The 26,860-nt window shown below is 46.6% G+C and overlaps 1 protein-coding gene across 6 annotated transcripts; it reads left to right on the top strand.

Moving 5' to 3' along the window:
* Nucleotides 1–1,193: 1,193 nt before the first annotated feature.
* Nucleotides 1,194–26,600, top strand: LOC101939779 (cytochrome P450 2J2-like). Of its 6 annotated transcripts, none has more exons than XM_065553939.1 (11): nucleotides 1,194–1,357; nucleotides 13,450–13,583; nucleotides 14,810–14,919; nucleotides 15,792–15,954; nucleotides 16,674–16,823; nucleotides 17,547–17,707; nucleotides 19,280–19,456; nucleotides 20,035–20,170; nucleotides 21,201–21,388; nucleotides 22,541–22,679; nucleotides 25,044–26,600. In XM_065553939.1, the coding sequence occupies exons 4-11, from the start codon at nucleotides 15,822–15,824 to the stop codon at nucleotides 25,217–25,219; spliced, it is 1,260 nt and encodes a 419-aa protein (XP_065410011.1). In that variant the 5' UTR covers nucleotides 1,194–1,357; nucleotides 13,450–13,583; nucleotides 14,810–14,919; nucleotides 15,792–15,821; the 3' UTR covers nucleotides 25,220–26,600. The 6 variants fall into 6 exon arrangements, with proteins under 6 accessions (XP_065410011.1, XP_065410008.1, XP_065410005.1 ...); XM_065553934.1 differs by lacking the exon at nucleotides 14,810–14,919 and adding an exon at nucleotides 11,123–11,387 and having other exon boundaries at nucleotides 1,313–1,357; nucleotides 13,347–13,583; XM_065553937.1 differs by lacking the exon at nucleotides 14,810–14,919 and adding an exon at nucleotides 11,123–11,387 and having other exon boundaries at nucleotides 1,315–1,357.
* Nucleotides 26,601–26,860: the final 260 nt, after the last annotated feature.

Below are 26,860 nucleotides of genomic sequence, written 5' to 3'. Positions count from 1 at the left end.
GTCCTAGTCCAGTGCTCTATCCAGTAGATCACACTGTCTCCTTTCCTAGTGCCTATATACGATCCCCTGGCCCTCTTCTGACTCCGTATGCCAGAAGTAATAGTGGCCCATACAGAAGAAATTTTCTCTGCTGTAAAGAACTTGTAAGGAGGTGAATAAGTAACATATTTAAAAATGTCTCTTGTGTGAAAGGCCTTGTGTTTATATCGGTCTATCTCTTTAAGGGTTCTCAATTCTTAGTGCTATTATTAAAGACTATTCATTATTTAGAAACCCACCCCCCTATAATTTGGAATTGCAATTTGTCGAGATTTTGCCTAGTCATGTGGCCAAAATATTGATAAATTTAAAAAAAAAAAAAAAAAAAAAGCTTTTTCTGTTGCTAAATGGACTGCCTTTTGTTTGCTAATAGGTTTAGAATATAGATACCATGAGGATTTTCTACTTTTCATAAGTGGCATTTTCTTTTGATATGAGACACCCACTAATTAATAGGAAAAATAACAGAGTAAATAAAGCACATTTCCACTGACTTTCATTAGAAATCTCAAGGAATACAATAATCTGGCTGTTGTTGCTGAGCAATTATTGTGTACTTGCACGTTTATGCCACATGGGAGAGTCCTCAGCACATCTCAGCACAGCATCTATTATTCAGAGATGGGGATTTTGTGAATGAGCTGTACTTTGATCATTTTAACCCTAGTTCATTTTTAATTAAGGCTTTGTGGTTAGAATCTCATAATTTTTCTAAAGAGAAAATGTAAGGGAGCTGGATGTTCCAGAAGTTTTAAGGGATACACTTCGCATTCACTATATATGTTTGATTTCATGTGAGTCCAATTGAGACCTATGATTAGGGTTAGCACCTAAGGCAGGGGTCGGCAACCTATGGCACACATGCCAAAGACGGCACGCGAGTCGATTTTTAATGGCATGCTGGAGCCTGCTGGGACTCCAGCGTGCCATTAAAAATCCTGCCCAGCCCGGCCTGCTTTCCTCTGCCCTCCGCTCCCCCCGCGGGGGCAGGGAGCAGAAGCATAGCCGTGCGCACGGGGTGGGCAAATGACCCCACTCTCCCGGTACAGCAAGCCGTGGGGTCCGCGCTTCTGGGCTGGAGCGCAGCAAGCTGCCAGCCTCTCCCGCGCCTTCTCCCCTCCCCTGGACCTCTGCCGCCGCGCGCGCCGCGCTCTGGGGGTAGGGGCTGCACGCTCCTGCGGGGCAGTGTTTGGCTCCGCGGGGAGGGAAAGACACTCCCCACTCACCTGGAGCCCTGCCGCCGCATGCGCAGAGCTCTGGGGGCCGAGGCTGCGTGCTCCCGCGGGGCAGCTTCTCAGGCTCTTCGTGGAGCCTCATGGTAAGGGGTCCGGGGCCGGGGGGGTTAGATAAGGGGTGGGCGTGGGGGCGGTCAGGGGACAGGGTGGGTTGGATGGGGGGGTCTCTGGAGGGGGCAGTCAGGGAGCAGGGGGGGTTGGATGGGGCATGGGAGTCCCGGGGTCTATCAGGGGGCGGGGGGTGGATAGGGGTCAGGGCAGTCAGGGGACAGGGAGCAAGGAGGGTCCTGGGGGGGCAGTTAGGGTGGGAGGTCTCTGGAGGGGGTGGTCAGGGGACAAGGAGCTGGGGGGTTGGGAGTTCTTAGGGCGGCAGTCACCCAGCCCTCTCCCGAGCCATGACCCCCCCACACACACACACCCTGCCCTCTGCCCTGAGCCCCGCACACACCCCAGACCCCTGCCCTGAGCCCTGTACCTCCCTCATACACACCCAGCCCTCTGCTTGACTCCTTCATCCTACCCCCACAAGCCTAGCCCTGACTCTGACACCCCCACACATCCCCAGCCCCCGCTCTGCCCTGACACCTGCACCGCCCCACATCCCCAGCCCCCCCACACTGCATGCACCCGCCACATCCCCACCCCCACCCGGAGCACCAAACGGGAGATCCTGCACACCCCCCCCACATTCCCATCTGCACTCCTCGCATCAAATGGGAGCTGCCCAGGTAAGTGCCCCACACCCGAACCTCCTGCCCCAACCCTGAGCCCCCTCCCTCATTCTAGCTCCTGGCCAGACCCTTCACCCCCAGCCCTGTGCTCAGTGCACTCCCACCCTCAGCTCAGAGAGAGGAAGAGAATGGGCCAGAACCAGGGAGAAGGTAAAAAAAAGAACAGGAGTACTTGTGGCACCTTAGAGACTAACAAATTTATTAGAGCATAAGCTTTCGTGGACTACAGCCCACTTCTTCGGATGCATCCGAAGAAGTGGGCTGTAGTCCACAAAAGCTTATGCTCTAATAAATTTGTTAGTCTCTAAGGTGCCACAAGTCCTCCTGTTCTTCTTTTTGCGGATACAGACTAACACGGCTACTACTCTGAAACAGGGAGAAGGTAGGTACCCACTGTATGTGGGGTGGGCCGGGACCCCAGACTGGCAGCGGGCTGAGTGAATCTGGCAGCCAGGATCCCGGCTGGCAGGAGCCGGCGGATGGAACCCCTGAGCGGCAGTGAGCTGAGCCGCTCAGTCCACTGCCAGTCTGGGGTCCTGGCTGCCGGCCCCACACAGCCCACTGCTGGTCTGGGGTTCTGGCTGCCGGACCCTTGCCAGCCAGGGTCCTGGCCGCAGGCCTCGTTCAGCCCGCTGCCGGCCTAGGTGAACAGAACCCCAGACCAGCAGCGGGCTGAGCGGGCCAGTGGTGTAAGATCAACATTTTAATTTCATTTTAAATGAAGCTTCTTAAACATTTTGAAAACCTTGTTTATTTTACAATACAACACTAGTTTAGTTATATAATATATAGACTTATAGAGAGAGACCTTCTAAAAAACATTAAAATGTATGCACGCGAAACCTTAAATTAGAGTGAATAAATGAAGACTCAGCACACCGCTTCTGAAAGGGGATAGGGTGGGTTGGATGGGGGGGGTCTCTGGAGGAGGCAGTCAGGGAGCAGAGGGGGTTGGATGGCAAAGACCTAAGGCAAAGAAAAACCAGCCACTGGCCAACTCCCACTTCTCCCCACAATAAAAAGGGTCCTAGTGCTGACTATGGCTAATTATTACTAAAACGTTTTAGAGAAACACAGTTTACCCACACACACACACACACACACGCATGTATGTGTATTTTTAGGTTATTTTGATCACGTGTCTTACCTTATCCTAACACAGCACCACAGCAGTGCAAATTGTAGAGCACTATGACATGAAAAGACAAACGACAGATTAACTCTTTTAATCAAAAAGGCCAGGGTCGGCTCTAGCATTTTTGCCGCCCCAAGCAGCACCAAAAAAAAAAAAAAGGCTGCGATCGCGGCGGCAACTCTACTGCCGCAATTCGGCGGCAGGTCCTTCGCTCCGAGAGGGAGTGACGGCCCCGCCACCGAATTGCCGCCGAAAGGGCCGGACGTGCCGCCCCCCCCCCCTTCATTGGCCGCCCCAGGCACCTGCTTGCTAGGCTGGTGCCTGGAGCCGGCCCTGAAAAAGGCACTACAAATACCAGCCAGGCCGATTAAAAACCATCCAGATGGCAACCTTACCTATGATACATGCACACAACATGTTTGAGGCCCAATGTACCTCACAATGCAAAATCTGGTCTATTTCATTTTCTATTTCAAACAAAGAACCAGCCCATTACTATAACTTTTCCTTCCTGACATCACTCATAGGCAAAATGGGACAGAGAATCAATTACAAGAAGAAGAAAAAGTTTTGAAATGTAATGGTCTGATCCTGTAACGGCTTAAACATGTGAGTTTACTCATGTGAGTAGTCCCATTGTCAATCAGGCCCACAGTGTGTCCTTACGCCAGGGAAATGAAAATAGTCCGTAGCTTTCTCATTGAATTTCATAGCAAAGCAGAATAGATTTAACTTTTTCTTTAAAAAAAACTGTTGATAACAGGAAAAAATCATTTAAAAAAAAATCCAAACATTTAGGATTAGATTTTTAAACTTCTAACTGACTTTGAATTGTTAATCACGTGAGTAATCCCTTTGAAATCAATGGATCCACTCTCCTGTGGTTGGCTCTTAATTAACGGTGGCACCCTCCATGTGCCAAATTTCCCCAGAGATAGTATATGCACGCATAGAAACAGCTGCATGGCCAGAAGTGGTGCAATTGACACAAATCCAACCATTTGTCCAGCCTGTGTGTGTGTAAAGGCTCTGTATTGCACTCAAATGGAAGCCAGCTTGTGCTCACTTTGCACATCTGGCCCCGTGTCCACTTTTTAAAAATGTTAATATTCTTATGAAACCATTTCAAACTTAGATTCTGTGTGTGTGTGTGTGTGTGTGTGTGTTTATGTTTAAATACAACAAATTGCTGTGCATGCCAGAGGGTAGAGTAGAACACATATGGGCGAATATGGACACAACAACAATATAGTGGGAACATTACCAACAGCACCAGGGCAGTGTTTCTGGGAATTAAATCACGGAAACGCCAGAGCTGGTTGGGCTTCTAGACCCTGTGCCAGGAAAGGAGTTACTCACTTGTTTAGCTTTAAGCCCATACTTAACTGATTTCAGTGGATTTAAGCACGTGCTTAAAGTTAAGCTTAAGGACCATTTCTGAAGAGGGCTCGTTTCCTGAACTGCCGCCTTTTACTGCAAGCTTTTTGGGGCAGGAAATGTCATTTACTGTATGTCTGTAGAGCAGCTAGTGCAACAGGGCCCCATCTGATTGGCCTCTTGGCACTACTATAATAGCTATGTTCAATTATAATAATGTAACATAATCACTGTGGCCCCCTCTTTGATCTGATTGCAGGCCTGGGGCCTAAATTCTTAAATGAAATGGCCACTAAATGTATAATTGCAAAGTGCCCCAATACCTTGGTGATGGGAGCCAAAAAAGAAGAAAAAACTTGTCATGGAGGACAATGGGAGTTGATTGCTCAGAGAATGCGGCATCAGGCTCGAACGTAAGCCATCAAAACAGTAATTGCAATAAAACTGATGCTTTCAAAACATTTAACACGGTCGTGGAAAAAAATCACCCACGCATTGATTTTAGTTCACAGACAAAAACCTGAGGCCAGTTTATTGCAATACACACCAACGCGTTGGGGTAACAGTCCGAAAACTGCTACACCTAGCCGCAGCTCGCAGGGTGCTTTATTCCGTCAAACTGCAAGCATAGTACAAATAATACGTCATTTATGCGAAAATAAGAGTAGGGGTCTGTCCCTTTTTCCCGGTAGCTCCGTCATTATTTACGAGAATTGGGTGCCTATTGGGTGAGGGGTTTCTTGGTGGTTTCCGCCATGGGTGGTACTTGGCACCAGTGGGAGTGTTTTTCTCGTCAGGGTACATATTGTTTTTCTGGGGTTTTAGGGTTAAAGGCATAGGGGTTTATCACAGGACGCCCAAAGAAGATATATGATTGGCTAGTTTGGCAGTTAGCTGGAATCACGGGGCGGAGGAGGGGGTGTCACAGATCACCCAAAGGAGAAGCTGCATTTAGTCAGTTTGCATTTAGCTAAAGTTACCTATTGCTTCACACAAGCGGTTATTATATTTTATCAGCCATGAACATATTTCATTAGTGCTGCTGCTGTGGCTTTTTATTCTTTCCCTCCTTGCCCCCCACCCCCGGTCATGACCCTTGACCAAGTTTGGCAGGAGACTGTGTCACTTAGCCTAGTTTAGGCTTGTGGCCTGCAGGGCGGGCCTATATGACGAGTCTTCGCCGATGTTCTGATTGGTGCAAGGGAGGCCAGCCAGGCCTATTCCCCCACAACACCTATAGTAAAAAGATCTTTTGCATTCCTGACTACCAGATTTGTAGAAAATCTGGTTTTACTGGATATTTTTCATGACAGAGGATGCGGGAGGAGGGAATCTGTAATTTATTTTTTTAAAAGAACAAGGAGAAAATGAGAAATTATAACTAAGAAGGAAAAATCTGACAAATCTTTGCCGATGAGCTGAAGGAACCAGGAATGGGGGCCCTAGCTGGGTATGTAGGCATCATTATTATAATTTGCTAAAGGGGCCATAGTGCAGTACCCAGACTTAGTTGGTGATAAGGGGGGATTAGCGGACACGAAACTGGGAGCACTGACAGACTTGACACTAAGGTGACTTATTTCTGGGTCTGAGGGGGTAAACGACATACCTTGCAAAGACAGCAGAGGGAGGCAATTAATAAACAACAACAAATTGCCAGTATTATACCAGCTAGTATTTTTAAGACTGAGGAAGTGAAGAGACTGGGCGTGGCTTGGGTGATTTCCTTAGAGGCAAAACACAAAACGTTGTGGGAAGAGCATACGGTCCCTACCCTATAAGCGGCCTGAAATGCTTTGGCCTCTTTGTTGTATTCAACCTCAATTACATGTACTTGGTCTTGGAGGTAAGATAGGTTGGAGAGGAGGGAAAATAGAAAAGTTAAATTTAAGAAGTGGTTTGGGATGAGGGAAGTCCAATCGAAGGTAAGAGGGACGGCTGGGTGGAGGGATACAGAGATTTGGGGATTAGCAGGCCATGTGATAAAGCGGCTACCTTGAGCAGTGGTCAAATTAAGGTGAAAAGGAAGAGGGGTGTGGGGATTGGATGGCAGGGCGCAACTATCCTTTTTCCCAAACAGGGGTTCTCCTCCTGGGGCCTTACCTACTGCTTCTCCTTCCCAACAAACTGTATCAAAGGTGTTCAGTACTTCCCCAGGTTGTAATTTACGGAGACAAAATAATTGTGGGGGTTCCAAGGGCCATAAGGACCACAAGGTTCCAATTCCTACCCAGACGTGTTGAGCAGCAAAACCATGGGGAGTGGTGATAAAACGGCTAGGTCCGTGGGGTGGCTTGACTTCCCATACCTGCTGGCTGATGACCCAGTCCCATAGATAGCCCGCCCAGGGTCCTGGCAAAAATAAGTGCACTGGGGCCCATGTGCCATTGACAGGCCCCAAAGCCTGGAAAGAGCATTTTGAGGAGTCGCAGGTCCATCCTGGCAATGCCCATGTATGCCTCCATTTCCATAGCTCGGGTGGCACTCCTGTAGTAGTTAAGGGCCTTGGGCCATCGCTGACTGAGGACATCGCTCCGCATTTCTGCTAAGAGACCATTAAAGAAATCCTGCATTTGGCTGCAAGCTGAATCCCATCCGATGTCTTTCCCTATTAAAACGAGGGTGTTTATTAATTTTGTTATGAGGGTTTGGGTTGTGGTTCCCAGTCCTGATAGGGCATGGGGGGGTTTTATATTTGAGTGGGTGCTGGTTAACCCTGCCCCAGTGAGGAGGCCTGATGCCCTTTCCAAATTCCCCAGGCGTTGCTCATGGTCCTGGGCTTTGTCTATAGTTCAGATAGTGGCTGCTCCAGTTAGACCATGCAAGGCCCCTTCCAGCAAGCCTCTTTTTCTCCAAAAATTTTCCCACTGCACAAGCTGGGCTAATCGAATGGCCACTCCTTGGGTACAATTGGGGTATAGGGTAGTTATTTGGAAGGCGGAAATGGGAAATGAGACGGTGATGGTTCCCATAGTTGCATTTAGCACCATCCACCGTTGGTAACGGAAATTTTGTTGGTAGAGTGGGCTGTACCACATTTGGTGATCCGAGACCTGAATTTTTCTCAGGCCACGATTAGACAGGTGTGTATGGGAGGTGGGAAGGATATGAGGGGAAGAAGTTGGGGAATGGGGATTGTAGCGATGGGCTAGGAGACAGTCATGTTGAGAGGGGGTCCCCCTCCTGCAGGTGAAAGTAAACTTAGGGTGACAACCAAAATAAGTGGTAAGAATACCAAAAAGTAGGTAACTGATTACAAAACATTGCATGGAAGTTCCCATACCAAAAGACGAATCGCAGGTGCCAGCTGTTGCTAATATGTCAATCCCTGCATGGGAGTTTTCCTCCAGAGCCTCAAAGTTGGTGTCGGTAAGGGAAAAGGGAAAGGATGCCTTGATGACGGTTTTGTTTTTACGCCACTTGATAGTGTGGTCATACAGATGGCCATCAGGTCCTGTTGAAAACAGGCCGGAACAAAATTTCCCAAGTAAAAAGGGACCTTCTGGCCTATGCCAGTTGGAAGCATTTACAAAAGTATCTTGGGATCTAGCTTGGGGAGTGCCCACGGGGCTTAGAGGGGAAGGGGTGACAGTCTGACGGGTAACTGACTCGTCTACCCAGTTGGAGAGTGCAGTGCATCAGGAAGGAACCTGGGGGTAGCGGCAAGGGGCTTCCCCTGGGAGAAATCCTAGGTAATACTGAGTCCCACATTTCCAGGAAGTCATACCACATGTCCCTCCCTGCCAGGTAATAATATTTCTTCATTGGTACCATGGCAAGTTTTTAATGTCCTCTGTTGTAACCAGCCTCTTTTCCTTCAGGGCATCCAAGGATCGGGTGACTCGGGTTCTCTGGGAAGCCTGGGGCTGGGATGTAGAGGGTGCTGGTTTGAGGGTTGAGGCTGGAGCAGGAGTCAACCCGGAAGTCCAAAAGAAAATAAGCGAATCATGAAAGTTTAGGATTAGCAGCAATAGCATAGTCACGCACATAAACCAGATGGATGGCATGAGCCATTTCCGTACTTGAGCAGACTCCTTAATGCTGTCATAGTTACACGGTTGTACCTGCGGGCGCTTGGCTCGCCACAGGATTTTTGGAAGGCTTTATTTTGGCCTTTCCTTTTCTTCCTCTTAATGAATAGCGAGGGTTTTTAGGAGAGGTCTTGGGCCTCCTTCGCAGCTTCCCAGAGTGGAGGTGAGATTCTGGTGTCAACTGGGGTTGTGACTCACTTGCACTGGGAGGCGTGGATCCAGTTGGGCAGGTTGTGGCACTTGACAGCGGTGTGGGTGGTTAGCAATATCTGGAACGGGGCTTTCCAAAGCAATTCTTTCGTTGATATTTTTTGATATATACCCACTCTCCTGGTTGCAAGTCATGACAGGAGGAGTCCACTGGAGCAGGGAAGGCACACTGAACCTGTTTGTGTAAACACTTAATACGTTGCATGAGTTTTTTACAATATATCAGGACCCTCTCATTTGTCAGCTGTGTATCTAAGCAACTGGGTGTTATAGGAGGGGCCACTGGTATTCTTATTGGCCTGCCCATTACAATTTTATGGGGGGAAAGACCATGCTTGCGAGCAGGGGTGCTCCTCATTTCCATTAGGGCCAGGGGTAGGGCGACTGGCTACTTAAGGTTGGTTTCTGAACACATTTTAGCAATTTTGTTTTTCAGCACCCCGTTTCCCGTTCCACTGCCCCAGCACTTTGGGGGTGGTGAGCGCAGTGAAAGTGCTGAGTGATTTTTAGTGCCTTGCAGATTTGCTGCACGACTTGGTCTGTGAAATGAGTACCCTGATCGCTGTTGATAGAAAGGGGCAGTCCAAACCGGGGAATGAATTCATCTAGCAGTTTCTTTGCCACCGTGAGGGAGTCGGCTTTGACACGGGGTAAGCCTCAACACACCCTGAGAATCTACAGACACACACCAATACATATTTGAACAAGCAGCATTTAGGCATGCTGATAAAGTCAATTTGTATATTTACAAAAGGGCCCTATGGGGAGGGATGGGCTGCAGGCTTGGGTTTCACAGGCTTTCTGACATTATGAGCAAGGCACACCGGGCAGGTGCCACAATTGTTGTGCCACATTGTTGTGCCACTGCTGCAAAATGTGGGGCACCCAATGACGTTCGATTGATTGTACCATTCCCCTGCTCCCTACATGGGTTAGCCTGTGGGCCAGGCGGGCCAAATAAGGGAGCAAGCCTCCAAGTGCTACCGGGCGACCATCCGGAGTGCGCCATATGTTGTCGGGAGATTTTTCACAACCCATTGCTCTTCAGTAGTTCTTTTCCCCTTCCTCTGCCGACTCCTGCATGTCCGCCGAGTCTCGTATGAGGGTTGGGGGCATGTCAGGAGAAGATGATTCGACGGGGATCAGGCCTAGGTTGCAGTTAGCTAGGGCTATAAAACAAATAGCAGAAAATTCAGCCGGAGACCCGGAAAGGGCCGCTTGCTTGGCTGATCCGTCAGCCAGAGCATTTTTTCGTGTGACCTCATCACAAGGAATTTGATGGGCAGCGCATTTTATAATGGCTATCTCAGAAGGGAGTAAAAGAGCATTAAGAAGTGCATTAACATAAGGCCCATTTCGGATGGGAGTCCCCGCAGAAGTGAGGAACCCACGGTACTTCCAGAGTTGCCCATAATCGTGCACTGTCTGGTCCAGGTATACTGCAGGCCCTGGAAAGTAAAGGCAAACAGATACTGGCTTTCTGGGTGAATGGGGCTAGAGAAAAAGGCTGAGCATAGATCTACTACTGTGAAGTAGGTAGCTGAGGGGGGGATGCAAGAGAGAATGGTTGCAGGGTTGGGCACAACCGGGAACAGGGGGTGGACTACTGCATTTACAGCTCGCAGGTCTTGAACAAAGTGCCATTTCCCTGTTCCTGGTTTTCGGATGGGCAGGATTGGGGTATTACAGTCACTACTAGCTTGAACAATAACTCCTTGTTGAATCAGGGATACCCAAACTGGCCTGATCCCCTCCTCAGCTGCTTTAGAAAGGGGGTATTGTGGAATCCTGGGAAGGGGCTTAGTAGGATCTAGCTGAATTTTAACGGGCTGTTCTGATGCTATACAACCCACTTGATTTGGATGATCCTCCCACAAAGCTGGGGGAACTTGGGCCAATATTTCTTTCTGTACTGGGGAGAGATCTGGGCTTGTTTTGTCAAGGGAGTGCGCCTGCAGGACCCCCAAGACCTCGTGCTGTGCGGTCTCTGGAGCCTCCAGGAACACCCCTTTAGGAGTACAAAAGATAGAACAGTTCAATTTACATAACAGATCCCTTCCCAGGAGGTTGACGGGGGAACAAGGGCTGAGGAGGAAGACGTTGTTCTATCAAAGGGCCTATTGATATCAACAGTACTAGATGCAGCACCCCGACCGGGAACAACATGAAGGGCTCGATTCACCTTAATTCTATATACATATAGTGAATTAAATTTAGACGATGCAACCCCCCCTCCTCGTAGGGGAGGATTAATTATTTCATAAAGCAACTGCTATAAAAAAACCACTTCCTGGCTATTAAAAGCAATATTTCTCTAAATCCTAGCCACTAGAACACTGCGGTAAGCCTTGGTCTCTTTTCCAGGCGAGACCAACTGCCCAAGCCTCCTTATCCAGGTGAGGCCAACTCCTCAACTTTCACACCAGTGGGGAGGATTTATAAGGGAGGTCCTCGCACACACCCCCTTCCGGCAAAGAGCACCAGCCTGTCTTTTAAAGGAACGAGATAGGATACCCTATTGCCTCCGGTACGGCGGGCAATTTCCAGGGACTTCCCCTCTCTCCGAGCAAGGGGAGGGAGTCCACGGCCCCAAAAGGAAGATCTGCGAGCTTCAAAAGGAAGATCTGGGGTAAGGTTTTGGTCATAGGTCAACCACACAGAAGGGTCAGGAAAGGCTGGGTCCCCGCACACCCCTCCTTGGGCAGAGAGCATTGGCACGCCTTCAAGAGAACGGGATGGGCTACTCCACTGCCTACGAGTATGTGGGTGGTTTCCCGGGGCCTCCCTGCTCTCCGAGCAAGGAGGGGCTCCTCAGCACTTCAAGGGAAACAGGGGTGGGATCACCTTACGGCCCACAATCACACAGCACACCTAATTCGGGAGGGATCTCTATTACGACAGTTCTCACCAGTCCACCAGTCTATTACTGGTGGGAGCCCTGCCGGCAGTTCTCACCAGTCCACCAGTTAACCTATTACTGGTGGGAGCCCTGCCAATCCCCTCGGCCGCTCCGGGATTCCCTGGATTCTGCCCCACCCACGGTAGAGTCCAGGGATATCTTGGATTCCGTCCCACCCATGGTAGGGTCCACTTTCCCGGGGTCTCCTAGCAGCCGGTCAATCGTCCTCTGGGGGGACCAATCCCCGAAGGCCGAGCCACACGAAGCAGCTAACTAACACAAAACAAACAAAACCCAACACAGACAAGTTACAGAATGGACACACACAAAATGAACAGGCGTCAGGCAAATGAGTCTAGCCTCAAAAGGTTTAGATCACAGCGTGCCCTTACCTGAACCCAGAGCCTATGGGCAGCTCCCCACCGAAGCCCAAATAGAGACAAGGGTGTCTTACCTGGCGCCTGGGATCGGTATGGGAGCGGTCCACGGTCCTCCGGTCCGGTGGGACGTCAAGTGATCCCGGGCGAGCCCCCAAATTGTCGTGGAAAAAATCACCCACGCATTGATTTACTTCACAGACTCAAACCTGAAGCCAGTTTATTGCAATACACACCAATGCGTTGGGGTAACGGTCCGAAAACTGCTATACCTAGCAGCAGCTCGCAGGCTGCTTTATTCCATCAAACCGCAAGCATAGTACAGATACATCATTTATGCGAAAATAAGAGTAGGGGTCTGTCCCTTTTGCCCGGTAGCTTCGTCATTATTTACGAGAATTGGGTGCCTATTGGGTGAGGGGTTTCTCGGTGGTTTCCGCCATGGGTGGTACTTGGCACCAGTGGGAGTGTTTTTCTAGTCAGGGTACATATTGTTTTTCTGGGCTTTTACGGTTAAGGGCGTAGGGGTTTATCACAGAACGCCCAAAGAAGATATATGATTGGCCAGTTTCGCAGTCAGCTGGAATCATGGGGGGCGGGAGGGTCACAGATCACCCAAAGGAGAAGCTGCATTTAGTCAGTTTGCATTTAGCTAAAATTACCTATTGCTTCACACAAGCGGTTATTATATTTTATCAGCCATGAACATATTTCATTAGTGCTGCTGCTGTGGCTTTTTATTCTTTCCCTCCTTGGCCCCCCCCTCTCCCCCGGTCATGACCCTTGACCGAGTTTGGCAGGAGGCTGTGTCACTTAGCCTAGTTCAGGCTTGTGGCCTGCAGGGCGGGCCTTTATGAGGAGTCTTTGCCGATGTTCTGATTGGTGCAAGGGAGGCCAGCCAAGCCTATTCCCCCACAACACCTATAGTAAAAAGATCTTTTGCATTCCTGACTACCAGATTTGTAGAAAATCTGGTTTTACTGGATATTTTTCATGACAGAGGATGCGGGAGGAGGGAATCTGTAATTTATTTTTTTAAAACAACCAGGAGAAAATGAGAAATTATAACTAAGAACGAAAAATCTGACAAATCTTTGCCGATGAGCTGAAGGAACCAGGAGAGGGGGCCCTAGCAGGGTTTCCGGGTTAGGACTCTGGCATCGAAAGCTCTTGTGTACCTGTTTGAGGGTGTGTTAATTTTGCTTTGTTAACTTTACTTTGTCCTCCGCCAGCGTCAGCAAAAGTGGATGGGCAGGACTGTGCCTGCTGCTATCAGGTTTCCCTCTACCCCAGTCACTCCTCCTTCTTACAGCTGTGGGGGTGCACCTGGCCAAGGAAGATGCTGCTCCAGGCTGTCCCTGGGTTAATGTGGCTCTGGCAGAACATGCCCTTTCTGACACTGGTCATGTTCTTAGGCCTGTTCCTGCTGATTGCTGATTGCATGAAAAGGAGACGGCCGAAGAATTTCCCTCCAGGACCTTTGCCCCTGCCCTTCCTGGGCCACATACTTCATCTGGATTTCACACAAAGCCATAGGACTATAGAGAAGGTAAGTGGGGAAGAGAAGCAAGTGCAAGAATAGGAGTTCTGTTTGCATGAGCTTTTTTCACCAGGGAGTGGTGGGTGAGAGAGACGCTGGGTGAGACCCTCAGCTGCGCCTGAAAAATGTATAGCACAGCTCATGATGGCACCACCTCTGCACTGCCATGAACTTGGGTTTGTCCTGGTGCTGCTCTGGCCCCTGGCATAAATTACAGCCATCTCTACACTGCTCTGAGTTGTACCAGCTACTAACAGTCCCAGTAGGCCATTCCAGAAGTCTGCTGCCCGGGATCACCAGAGCACAGGAAAACCTCTGGTCAAACCCCTTTTCCCTCAGCCAGTGTCCAGGATGTGGGGGTCCCATCTGTGGATTCCTTTCCAATGGAAATCCTCAGGAGGTACGATCCTCCAGGTTTATGTCTGCTTTGTGCTGGGGTACAGTTTAAATTAGATTTGACGTATCAGCGAATTGAGGCCTGATTACATGTGGATGGCAGTGTCTGATGCAGTGCACAATGTACCATGGCTTGAAGGTAGCGAGTGGGGAGTAGTGAGTGTGACAGGGGGCTTGCAATGTGTGCAGGGGCTTGGGCAGTGCAGGAGCAGGCCCAGAAGGACTTACCAGGTAAGAAGAGGCTCATAAAAAGTTACCAAGTATAGAAGGACTGAGACTTGGAAGGGGCTGTGTAGGGTTTGAGGTTGCTGCTCCTCAGGATTGGAAAGAGCTCACAAGGAAGTAGGTTGGGTGGGGGCTTGCAAGAGTTACAAGGAAGTTTCAGTGACTCAAAAGGGCTTGAGGGAATTTAATTACAGGCTTTTAAACGGGTTTGCGAAGAACGCAGGCTTGGTAAAAACTTGTAAGGAGCATGGGGAGTTGGGCAAGAGTCAGAAGTTATGGGGAGTTGGGCAAGGGTTGGAAGCACCCTGCCCTAGGCGGGAAGATGTGATTAAGTGGTTGCTCATAAGGGTTAGAAAGCGACTTCTGAAGCCCAAGGGAGTTTGGAAGGTAACTTGTGAGGGCTGTCCCCTTGCAAGGGCTAGAATAGGTTCCTTTCACACAGGCCTCTGTGGAAGCCAGTAATTTGTTCTCCGCAGCTTTCAGTCACACACCCTGAGTGCCCCAGGGAGCTACGTAGTTTATTGTGCGGTGGGTGTAGGCCGGAAAGGAGGGGTGCTTCTGACAGAACTGGAGTGTGTTTTGTTTAAACCAGAATGTTGATTTCTTCACTATAGGAACGATCGTTGAAGGGCAACATATCTGCAGTCAGTATTGCTACCAGCCAGGAAGGTGTCTGCTCCTATCAGCTTAGAGTGGGCTGATTTTCAATAATTATTATTTACCAGTAGGTCTCTTTTACTTTGACATCCCTTAGGAAAAGGCACAGGGCATTTGTTATCCTTAGATAAGCTTGTTTTACTGTTACCTCATTTTCCTCTCCATTTACATGCTTCATCCACCTGTTATATCCACTTGTGAGCTCATTCTTTTTAATCAGTGTTTGAACAGCCAGGCCCTTGAATGCTCTTGTTATACAAATACTTTTTTTTACAATTATTATTATTATTAATTAAGTAGTAATTACATGGGCTCTAGTTCGGGTTATCAAACTCATAGACTCATAGACTTTAAGGTCAGAAGGGACTATTATGATCATCTAGTCTGATCTCCTGCACAACGCAGGCCACAGAATCTCACCCACCCACTCCTGTAACAAACTCCTAACCTATGCCTGAGTTACTGAAGTCCTCAAATCGTGGTTTAAAGACCTCAAGGTGCAGAGAATCCTCCAGCACGTGACCCATGCCCCACGCTGCAGAGGAAGATGAAAAACCTCCAGGGCCTCTGCCAATCTGCCCTGGAGGAAAATTCCTTCCCGACCCCAAATATGGTGATCAATTAAACCCTGAGCATGTGAGCAAGACTCACCAGCCAGCACCCAGGAAAGAATTCTCTGTAGTAACTCAGATCCCACCCCATCTAACATCCCATCACAGACCATTGGGCATATTTTCCTGCTAATAATCAAAGATCAATTAATTGTCAAAATTAGCCTATCCCATCATAGCATCCCCTCCATAAACTTATCAAGCTTAGTCTTGAAGCCAGACATGTCTTTTGCCCCACTACTCCCCTTGAAAGGCTGTTCCAGAACTTCACTCCTCTAATGGTTAGAAATTAAATATGAACTAAACCAAATGCTCTTTTTTTTTCCAGCTTGCTGGAAAATATGGCAACATTTTCAGCATGCAGTTTGGTAACCTGACATTTGTGATTGTAAATGGATTCCAGCTGGTGAAGGAAGTGCTTGTCCATCAGGGTGAATACTTTCTTGATCGCCCACAAATTCCTCTTATCTACGAAATCTTTGGTACATTTGGTGAGTTTCTTTTCTTATCTTTTTCTTCAAGTATTTCGGGTGTAACATTTTTAATAATAAAGGCACCAATCCTGCAAACACTTACAAATGGGCTTCACTTTATGCACGTGAACAGTCTCATTGACGTGTGCTCTGGGGTAGTAACTTCTAGTAAAATCAATGGGAGTTTGGCACCTAAATACCCTTGAGGATCTGGGCCTTAGTAACTGCCTCAATTCTGCAAATACTTACACATGTGCTCATGTCTCATTGACTTCTCATGTTCACATCCCAACTGCCATATCCCTGGCGGCAGCAGCAGCAGATTCACATGACTACCATGTAGCTGTGATGGCATGTAGAATGGACTTCCATCCTGGGTGGTCCCTTGCAAGTTTTCCTTCAGCAAGAATCAGAATGGGAGGATTTATGCTTCTGAAATCCCTCAAAATTGCATCTTCCAACCTCATTTGTGGTCGGTATTCCGGCCTACTTCCTTCAATCTCAGCTCTATACACCTTCTGTAAAAGTGTACCTTCTGCATGTTGGACATGACCCTACCATTGCTAGAGCCCAGGCTCTCTGATATAATAGTGATGAGCATGACAAACAGAACAGAAGAAAATATCCTGTGGAAAGATAGCAAGGCCTCACTTAAAATTGAAGAAGGAAAGGAATGTTAAAGTTTTCTAATCTTCTAATGACCATTACAGTATACCAGGTGTTATTTTTCACCCCAGGATTACTCTCCTCTAATGGGCATGTCTGGAAACAACAAAGAAGATTTGCTTTATCAACTCTAAGAAACTTTGGCGTGGGGAAGAGGAGCTTAGAAGAACGAATACAGGAGGAGAGCAGATACCTCACAGATGCAATTGAGGAAGAAAAAGGTGAGAACTAGAGAGAATAACACTTTAATTATTCTATCAAAAATTGTAGATCTTCTTTGGAAATGAACGTGAAATAACAGAGATGTACCTGAAACATGATGTTTGAATCCAGATCTTTCCTAACGCTTAGTTCAGATGAGGGATTTGGCTTAGCCCATTAGACATATATGACCCTTGGTGCCATGGTCCAGATCTGGATACGGATCCAAAAGTTTGGTGGTGTTTGAGATTCATGTTTTTATATAGGTCAGTAATGGCACTAAATGCTGAGTTGTCAGCCTCCATGTAGCCACACAAATTTACAAAACAGTCCCACAAAAGTGTTCATTGCCAAGACTAATGGCCATGGAGAGAAAGTAGTTCATAATCACATATAAGTAAAACCCGCCTTCACTATAACAAAGGCAGAGACCTATGTGAAAACATACAAATGTCTCTTTACATAGCAAAAACTGACTTGAACTGGTAGATTTGATATGCTGCATGCATCAAAATGCAGCTCATCCCATCTATGTGTTTAACAGTTTTTCAATATTCAGATAGGCGACAATGCAGCAAATGTTGCTCAAGGGATATGTATGAGTGTGCGGGAGTGTGTGATATATGCATATGTTCAGGTTTTATTAATGGATTTCATACATACCATATAGTTTATGTCTGTCAACAACTTCCTTCCCCTATTCTAAGAAACCAGAACACGGATTTCTCCCATTTTCTCTTTAGGGCAACCTTTTGACCCTCACTTTAAAATTAATAATGCTGTTTCCAACATAATCTGTTCCGTCACTTTTGGGGACCGGTTTGAATATCATGATAGTCACTTCCAGAAGTTACTGCGGTTGATTGATGAGACTTTGTACCTCCAGGGAACTATTTGGAACCAGGTACAGCTTGTCTGATTTTGATTTTAAACATATGAAAACAATGGGAAACCCCCAGCAGTTTCAGTGGAAGCGGGGCTGAGTGTGACAGTGTTGTCCCAGATTCACTTCTACCATAACCTGATTGCGGCATCCATGCTCTCATTTTCCCCAACAAATCTCTCTCCACCTCAGTTCCCCCTCCGGCTAGTCTCTTTCACTTGGCCCCCCTGAAGGTATCATGCTAGATCCTCAAACCTGACTTCTCTAGACCAGTGCCACCACCCCACAGGCACTTAACATGATCTCTAATGGGGCTGACAACCCAGTGGGCTGTTTCAGTGGGCATCAGGGAGGTGTGCGTAGGAGAGGGGAAGAAGAAAAGGTGCCAAATCCTCACTGCTCCCAAGCAACTCGCTTCCTTGCTAACACACTGTGCATTGGACTCTGTGCTAAGGGGAGGGTTGGCTCAAGGATCTGTGTGGCAGGGGTAGATCCGCTGGATACTCTTGCAGCAGTGAGGATGGCAGGGTGTCATTACGCAACAGGCCTGGTGGGAGGTGACCCCCGGAGGCAAGGCCAACCTCCCATCAATGTCAAGGGCTCGTCCAGTTGGCAGCGTCTTCAGGTGCCCCATTTGCAGGGACAAATACTGTGTTTTGTAATGGTGATGGCTCACTAACACAGGCTGTGAAAACAGGGGCAATCATGGTTTCCAGGGACACAACATGTTACCCAAAGCTTGTTGGACCTTTCTCCTCTTGTTACCTCCCAGTTCAGCACAGCGTAGTGGGTGAGATGAGACATAATCCTGCCACTGCAGCAGTGGTCATGTTGAGAGGCAAAACACAGTGCCTGGGTCTATCTGCTCATGGGGCTGGGACCAGGCAGTCTCCATTTGTTTTACAAACCCTTCAATACCAAAGTCTAATCTCCGACAAAAACTGTGGGAACATCAATATTATCAACATCATGTGTCGGAATGTGAGGCCAGATTCTGGCGTTGTGACCTTTATATCCTTCCTCACTTGTAAATCAGCAAATCATTAACAGGGTGGCCATTCAGCCGTCTGAAGTGGCTACTAACACACTGCCTCAGGCAATACAGCACATTTTCCTGTAGGGGGCACCAAAGCAATAGGATCAGTAGCTGGTGGCCAGCCCAGCAGTCACAGCAGAGGGCTGAGAGAAGACAGTCCGTATCTTAATGAGAAAGAATAAGCTAGTGGTTAAAACGCTGCACTGAGACTCAGGACACCTAGCTTCACTTTCTGGCTCTGTAACAGATGCCTGTGCGGTCTTGGCCAAGTCACTTAATCTCTCTCTGCCTCAGTTCTCACTCTGTAAAATGGAGAGATTTCCTTTCTCTCATCCTCTGCCTGTTCTGTCTCTTAGAATTCTAGGCTCCTCAGGTCAGGGCTGACTGTTATGTATATGTAAAGTGCCTACCACACTGGGGTCCTGATCTTAGTTGAGATTAATGTGGTTTAATAAACACGGTGTCTTCAGCTGAATGATTGTGGGTGTATTAAACCGTCAGATGCCTTTTTCTAAAACTAGGCTAAAACGTATTGTGTTCTGTTTGTATGTCAAAAGCTGTATAACACCTTCCCCGCCATAATGAAGTGGATACCTGGACCCCATCACACCATTTTTAAAAACTGGGAAAATATGAAGTGTTTTGTGGGGGAAATGATTGCAAAGCACAAAGAGGACTGGAATCCATCTGAACCCAGAGACTTCATTGACTGTTATCTGAAGGAAATAGCAAAGGTAAGAGAGCAAAGAACAAAGTGAACAGGAACAAACCACTTCTGTGTTTTAAAAATTAGAAGTAGAATGATAGTAACAGGGCTCACCAGTTGAGTTGTCTGAGCATCTGACCCTCCATTAGTTAACAGTCAGAAACCCCAGGTAGGATGGAACTGATTCAGCAAAGCCTTTAAGCACATGTTTTCCTTTAATCAGCGAGAGCAGGTTCGTTGAAGTCAGTGGGACTACTCGGATGCTTGAGTGCTTTGCTGAATTGGGCCCTAAAAATGTAAGGTTACCTGTGCTTTAGGAGCCAGACCCAAAGCCAGATGAAGTGCATGGGAGTCTTTCATTGACTTCATCAGGCCCTCTGCTCAGACCTAAAATCAGCTCCAACTTTTCACTCTCAAGAATGATGCTAAAAGCACAGTCTTTCTCTCTAATGGTGCTGTCCTGGCGCCCTCAACTCTCACCGAAGGCAATGGAAATTCAGGGCACCCAGCACCTTGCAGAATTGAGCCTGGAATGATGTTTCCATGGCTTTGTATAATAGTAATAAATATTGTTGTAGTCCCACCCATGTATATCTTTGTTCTAAGGCCGATGCCGACCCTAGTTTCCATGAAGAAAATCTCGTATTTTCCACACTGGATCTTTTTTTTGCTGGAACTGAGACAACGTCTACAACCATCCGCTGGGCTCTGCTGTACATGGCCCTATATCCTGACGTTCAAGGTAAATGGTAATGGTTTATATTTCTAATCTCTTAATAGCTCTTCAATTTCTACCCTTAACCCATGCCACATCGGGGACTTTTCACAGAACTCAGAATGTTGATTTATGAAATCTCTGTGCAAAGGTGCTTTCTTCCCACAGTAATCATTTTTCCCCACTCAGAAACCCTTTCTTTTATTGGAATTGTTTCTTTTTTCTGCCCTCAGTTACACCTCCAGCAACTACTGCAAGGGCATGGAGTGCAATCCACAGCTGCAATACCCTTGATTAAAGAGGAAGCTGCCCTTGCGGCTAATTAACAGCACTGGGACTCAGCATACCCAAGTGCTAGTCCAGGCTCTACCTCAGACTTTCTGTGTGATATTGGGCAAATCATTTAATCCTGTAAATGTGGCTTGTGGATTTCTAAAAGGTGGTCCACGGTCAGTGTCCTCTTCAGTCTTGAGATTTGACGTACAGAGGCTCCAAGGGGGGACCTATGTTGAAAATAATGGCAGATATAATCTGCTTCATTTAATGCAAAATAGGTGCATTCTTTGAACTCTTTGCAAGCTGCTGGAATAACCCTGTGCCCAAAAAATTTGAGTCTTCCCTCACAGAGGAAACCAGCGGATAAATATTTTCAGGCTCCAATATCTCTTGGGTCAGACCAGTAATTGATTTGCTATTTTGAATAGGGACAAATACGTATTGATAATGCCTTTACATTTGATTTTGAGAAGTGCAGTAAACGCCTCTTGCCTTCCATATTGGTATTAAAGGAGGTCTTCCAATTATGCCTAAATTACACTTTAAAATCCCTCTCACCTCCTTCCCACTGCATTTGTCTCAGGCTAACCAGCAGTAGTTTTCTTATGTATTTGTATGTTCAGATCTCTACATTACTTACTGATGCTGTTTCCAATGCTTGAATCGAGCTTTATTAGGTATAGGCTTAAAATCAATGAACTCTAAACCCTGCACAATTTAAGCTTGTTGTTTCAAGAATGTATTATTCTTGGAACAATAATGAACTCTGCTCTTTTCACAGAGAGAGTGCAAGCGGAGATTGATGCAGTGATTGGCCAGTCTCGCCAGCCAGCCATGGACGACAGGAACAACATGCCATACACCAATGCAGTTATTCATGAAGTGCAAAGGATAAGCAACATCGTGCCTTTGAATGTGCCCAGAATGGCAACTAGTGACACAACACTGGCCGGATTCTATGTGCCAAAAGTAAGCTGGACAGAAATGTAGTTTTCACTTCTTATCTTGATTTAAGAAATTAATAGAGATGAGCCCAAACCAAAGGCCCAGATAGAAACACCTTCGCACCCCGGAGGACCCAGTTCTGAATTCAGAAACCCATTTTGGGAATCAACCCAGATCCAGAGCTGCATTTTACAGGTGGCCCCTATCTCTATACTGGGCTAAAATTCCTTAACCAAAACCTTGGATGCTCACATTCTCAAGCTTTGAGGAAGTTGAAATCTAGATCAGACTTTTGCAGTCTGTCTTCATAAAACGAGATGTAAATTATTTATTTTTAATTGCATGAAACCATAGTAAAAGGACTAAGAAGTAGGTCCAACACAAGTTCACCACTGTGGCAACCTTCCATTCTGCTGACAGTAACCCTTCATTAATATAACTTACGGGAAATGTTTGTACACAGTAGCAGGGGGAGAGTGCATTATATCTGCAGATAGCAATTAGGAGTGCAAAAAAGAACTTTAGCGCACACGAGTGTTAGTTTGCAGGAGCACTTGCTGGATTTGCCTAGAGGTATATACTATACACATATACATCATTTGAGGCCAACAACCACCACATTCCTGAAAATTTGGCCCTTAAAAAAGACAGTTGGGTGGATGGGTTGTGCTCCTTTTTGATGCTTTATGCTGTTTAAAGAATGCCTGAGAGTTTCTTTTTTCTGCTTGTTTTTTTTTATTAGAAATTCAACCTTGCCTACCCTGTTTTTCCTAGGAGATGCAGGAGAACTAGTAGGTGTATAACATCAAACCTGTGAAGGAAATGAACCTGTTTAGTTGAGATGGGAAGTGATTTTTAGATTTCTTTCTTCAAAGATTAACACCCCGCTCCTTCATCTAAAGTCTGTGATGGCTCCCATTCTTCTGTCTCTGGGACCTCCAGAGACACTACCAGCAAAATCAGGGAAAGTCAGATTTGAAATTCTAGATAAATTTAAGGTAAAGAACTGGCTGGAAAATTGTCCTTTTTGAAAAAAAAACATCCTTTTGTGCGTTCTTTGTACATCATAAAAGATTAACATGAAAGGCATGACCTCTTCTTTTTTGCCTCTTTGCGGGTCACAATTTAAAAATGGAATCAGGGAAGGTTTAAATTCCTTTCTTTCTCTTTCTTTAGGGCACCGTTTTGATTCCAAATTTGACATCAGTGCTGTTTGACAAGAATGAGTGGGAAACCCCTCATACTTTTAATCCTAAGCATTTCCTGGAGGATGGTCAGTTCAAGAAGAGAGAAAGTTTCCTGCCCTTCTCTGCAGGTGAGATGTGTCTGACTCTGTCCATTCGCACTATAGCACCAAGTCTTGGCCTCTCTCCTTTTTCTGTTTAGAAAAACCCCCACCGCATTTATTAGTGAGAGAGGCACAATGGAAAATGGAAAGCTCAGAAATGAAAATCATGGCCAGAATTTGTGTCCCAGTGCTGGGGTTCCAGCTTGTGCAGTTTTTTCATAGGTAGAGGGCATGTCATTCTTGAGCAAGTGCTGTCTCCTAGAACAAGGCTCGACACAACAACAGGAAAGAGCGGCCTCAGTTCTGCTACCCTTATGGGTATGTGTACACTGGAGATGAAGGTGTAATTTCTTGGAGGGGGTGATAAGCCCATTCTAGCTCGGAGCGAGCTAGTGCGCTAAAAATAGAGTTGTAGCCATGGTGGTGCGTGCAGCTGGATGGACTAGCCATCCCGAGTACGCCCCCTTCCGAGACCTTCAGAATATACTTGGGTGGCTAGCCGCTCATGCCACCACGGATAAATTTCTAGTGTTAGTGCGCCAGCTTCAGTGTAGACATGCCCTAAGGTGGGCACAAAGAGAAAGTAGCCTGCCTCACTTGTTGGGAATGTAGGAGTGAGGACAGAAGGAATAGCGCTCCTCACCTTTTACCGCTTCTTTTCACTTGTAGGGAGAGTCAGCAAGGGGAATAAATATGGTAAAGATGATAAAAGTGTGGGAGATCCCTGAAGCAACCTCATAAAAACCAATCAACCTTTAGAACATTTTACCATAGAATGTGATGGATTCTCCATCACTTGGACTCATTAAGGGCTGATCCCACACAATTTAAATCAATAAGAGCTTTAGCATTAAGTTCCAGAAACAAAAATGCGTGTGAATCAAGGATTCACAGGTTTGCACAAGCCTTGTTTATATACAGGTCTATCAGGGCTTTCTTGCAAATGAAAAGAACAAGCAATATTAGTATCCGCTGTGTGTGGCTAAGGAAAGTATGTAATACCTTTTTCTTTTAAAGCGGTTTATCTAGAAACTAAGGGTATGTCTATACTACCCACTAGATTGGCGGGCAGCGATCGATCCAGCGGAAGTCCATTTATCGCGTCTAGTCTAGACACAATAAATCGACCCGCGAGTGCTCTCCCATCGACTCCTGTACTCCACCTGCATGAGAGGTGCAGGCGGAGTTGACGGGGGAGCGGCAGCAATTGACTCACCGCACTGAAGACACCACAGTGAGTAGATCTAAGTACGTCGACTTCAGCTATGTTAGTGACGTAACTGAAGTTGTGTAACTTAGATCGATTCCCTTCCTCCCCTGCCCCCGCTGCCCCAGTGTAGACCAGGCGTAAGATTCAGGGACACAGAGCTCCCTTCTTTAGTTATAATGCTGACTAGACCTGTGTGTGTTCAGCAGGCCATGTGTTATGTCATTGAGAAGCTAGGCCAGGGAAAGATTACACCCAGGGGCGGCTCTATGTTTTTTGCCGCCCCAAGCATGGCAGTCACGCGGCTTTCGTCGACGCACCTGAGGGTAGTCAGCTGGTCACGCCGATTCGGTGGCATGCCTGCGGGAGGTCCGCTGGTGCGGCGCCTTTGGCGCCCCGCCGCCAAATTGCCGCCGAATCCGCGGGACCAGCGGACCTCCCGCAGGCATGCCACCGAAGGCAGCCTGACCGCCGCCCTCACGGCGACCGGCAGGCCGTCCCCCGCAGCTTGCCGCCCCAGGCACGCGCTTGCTGCGCTGGTGCCTGGAGCCGCCCCTGATTACACCTCACCTATGTAATTTTATTTTAACTTTTTAATCAAGAAATAATACAGCTACGTGTAGCTGAGAATGTTAGGGAAGTAAGATATCAGCTAGACACAGAAATTGTAGTGCTTTAACTATATTAGTATACATGCCTCCTAGATTTCTGTCAGTTAGGTGTGTGATATTTTTTTAACCAATACAAATTAAAACATCACAGCCTTTCTAGCGTGGATGCAGTTATGGGAAGGGGAATAAGCTATACTGAGATTAGGCACTAGTATAAAGACATTGTTATACTGGTATAAAAATGTGTGTAGATCAGACTTTCAATAGCTATGCAGAGATGTGGTTGATCATCCAAGAGCTCTCAAACATGATTGTTTTTATTAGTAGAAGGAATTACGGAGGTGCTGTTATAATTAATGTAAACCTTAGCATCCACTTCCATAAGGGAAGGAAAATTTAGTACTAAAAACAGGAAAAAGTGACTCAGAAGGGAGGAACTGATGACAAATCCATCTCCTCTTCCTCACTGTTCTGAAATTGCTGCTGTGGAAAATTAATGTCTCTTTTGTCCTGAGACCCAAACTGTTCTGACAAGACTCCTCTGGCTGATGTGCACAACTGTCTTCTTTTCAGGAAAGCGCGGTTGCCTTGGCGAGCAGTTGGCTAGAATAGAGCTGTTCCTGTTCTTCACTGCCCTCCTTCAGAAATTCACATTCCAAGCTCCGAAGGACGTGAAGCTAAGCCTTAAATTCAGAATGGGAATTACTCTCTGCCCACAGCCATACAAGATCTGTGCGCTGTCTCGCTAGGAAAAGCCAGGAAATGTTTGTCATTGCCCCGTTTCTTAAAATAATTACGCTTTGCTGTGCTTGTATATAGGGCTGCATTGGCAGTTCACTATGTCTCCAAATTTCCCTGCCTGCCTCCGTTCTCATAACCCAACAGGGGACCAATATCAGCAACTGGATGATTTGGGAACCTGATATTGGAAGGGGCTGTGGCTGTTATGATACATCCTACCATGACGGCAGCTCTTCCTGATGTCCCTACCACACCAGTCTGTGTGCATGCACACTCAGGATGGCCGAGGAATTGTCACTCCCATATCAATCAGGTTGAAAAAAGGTAAGTATATTTCATGAATTCTTTCAAAAGGAACATTTTGTTTCATTTGCAGTTTTTCATGAAATATTTACTTTTTCAATGGAAACTTTTCAAAACAATTAAAAAAAAATATGACTGGTGTGAAAAAAACACGACCTTTTCTCTCACTTTTTAATGAGGGGTAGGGAGAATTTAAAGACAGGAGAGAAAGTGGGATTTTCCCTACCAACACAAAATTTAAAAAATGACATTCCTTTGAAAAATGAAAAATTTCAATCGAGATTGAAATATTTCTGCAGGATTTTTTTTTTTTTTATCAAAAAGACTTTTTACTGAAAAAACGTCAACCAGTTTTAGACGCATCCTGCTGCCTCTGAATCTTGCCAACCACCATTGTTCTCTCACCCACTGTGATCTTTGATGAGAATTCTATCCACCTCTCCTGCCTGAAGTTTTTGTGGTGAGAGAACACCTGACTCTTTAAAAAAGTTAATACTAATACATTTTTAAAACCTGCCCACATTGGGATTTGAATTCCTAACCTATATAAAAGTACTAGTGCTCAACCCTGCTGCCATGAGTATTGCTGAGAAACCTCATGGCCTTTAGATGGTGGGCCAGGAAGGGAATTAGGGCAGAGTATTAACATATCGACTATTCCAGTTGGAATGGCTGGGTTGCTGATGGGGTTGGTTTAGTGCACGTGTAGTTGAACGAAGGCGAGCTGGACGTTTCATAGGCAAATTTACTGTGGTTCTTAATTTTACTTTTGGTGTTTATTTTATGGTGTTCAGGTGCTTTAGAAATACTTCAGAGGGCAGATATTTTGTTGGCTGGCTAAGTGTAGCTAAAGAGCTGTTACAGCCCTTATTTTGCAATGTGGATAGTATTTTCAAGGGTAATTTAAAAGTATGTGTTGAGCAATGTTGGATTTTGGTCCTACCATTCTTGAAAAGTGATTCCTCAAGAAATTCTAAGAGTAAAAGGATTTAATTAAATTTTTGCCAATTTAAAAATAACTTTCTGCAAAAAAGTTCCAATAACTGACATTTTAAAGTGAATAAAGAGCACTTGTTTGTATTGTTATTTTCATAGCTAACTTGTTTACTGAGAGTTGTACTAACAAGATAAAAGAGTGCCAAGCCCAGGTTCTGAGCACCCAGGACAAAATGCAATGCACACCTAACAGACCCTTGTAACTGATTCACTAACAGCAACATGAGTATAACCCCACCATCCCGAAAAATCCCCTACTAGAGTCCCAGTGCTGTCACTGTACACAACACCCCCTGAACACAAAAAGCACTGGCTCCTTCTTTTTTCCCCCCCTATCGCTTCTGTGTGGG

The sequence above is a fragment of the Chrysemys picta genome, chromosome 8 (genome assembly GCF_011386835.1).
Source record: "Chrysemys picta bellii isolate R12L10 chromosome 8, ASM1138683v2, whole genome shotgun sequence".
Classification (NCBI taxonomy): domain Eukaryota; kingdom Metazoa; phylum Chordata; order Testudines; family Emydidae; genus Chrysemys; species Chrysemys picta.
This window is presented reverse-complemented; position numbering and strand designations above follow the sequence as displayed.

Coding starts and splice junctions, on each gene's coding strand:
- LOC101939779 (XM_065553933.1), top strand. Junction 21,389..22,540: donor CCGGATTCTATGTGCCAAAA/GTAAGCTGGACA, acceptor CTCTTTCTTTAG/GGCACCGTTTTGATTCCAAA. Junction 22,680..25,043: donor TTTCCTGCCCTTCTCTGCAG/GTGAGATGTGTC, acceptor TCTTCTTTTCAG/GAAAGCGCGGTTGCCTTGGC.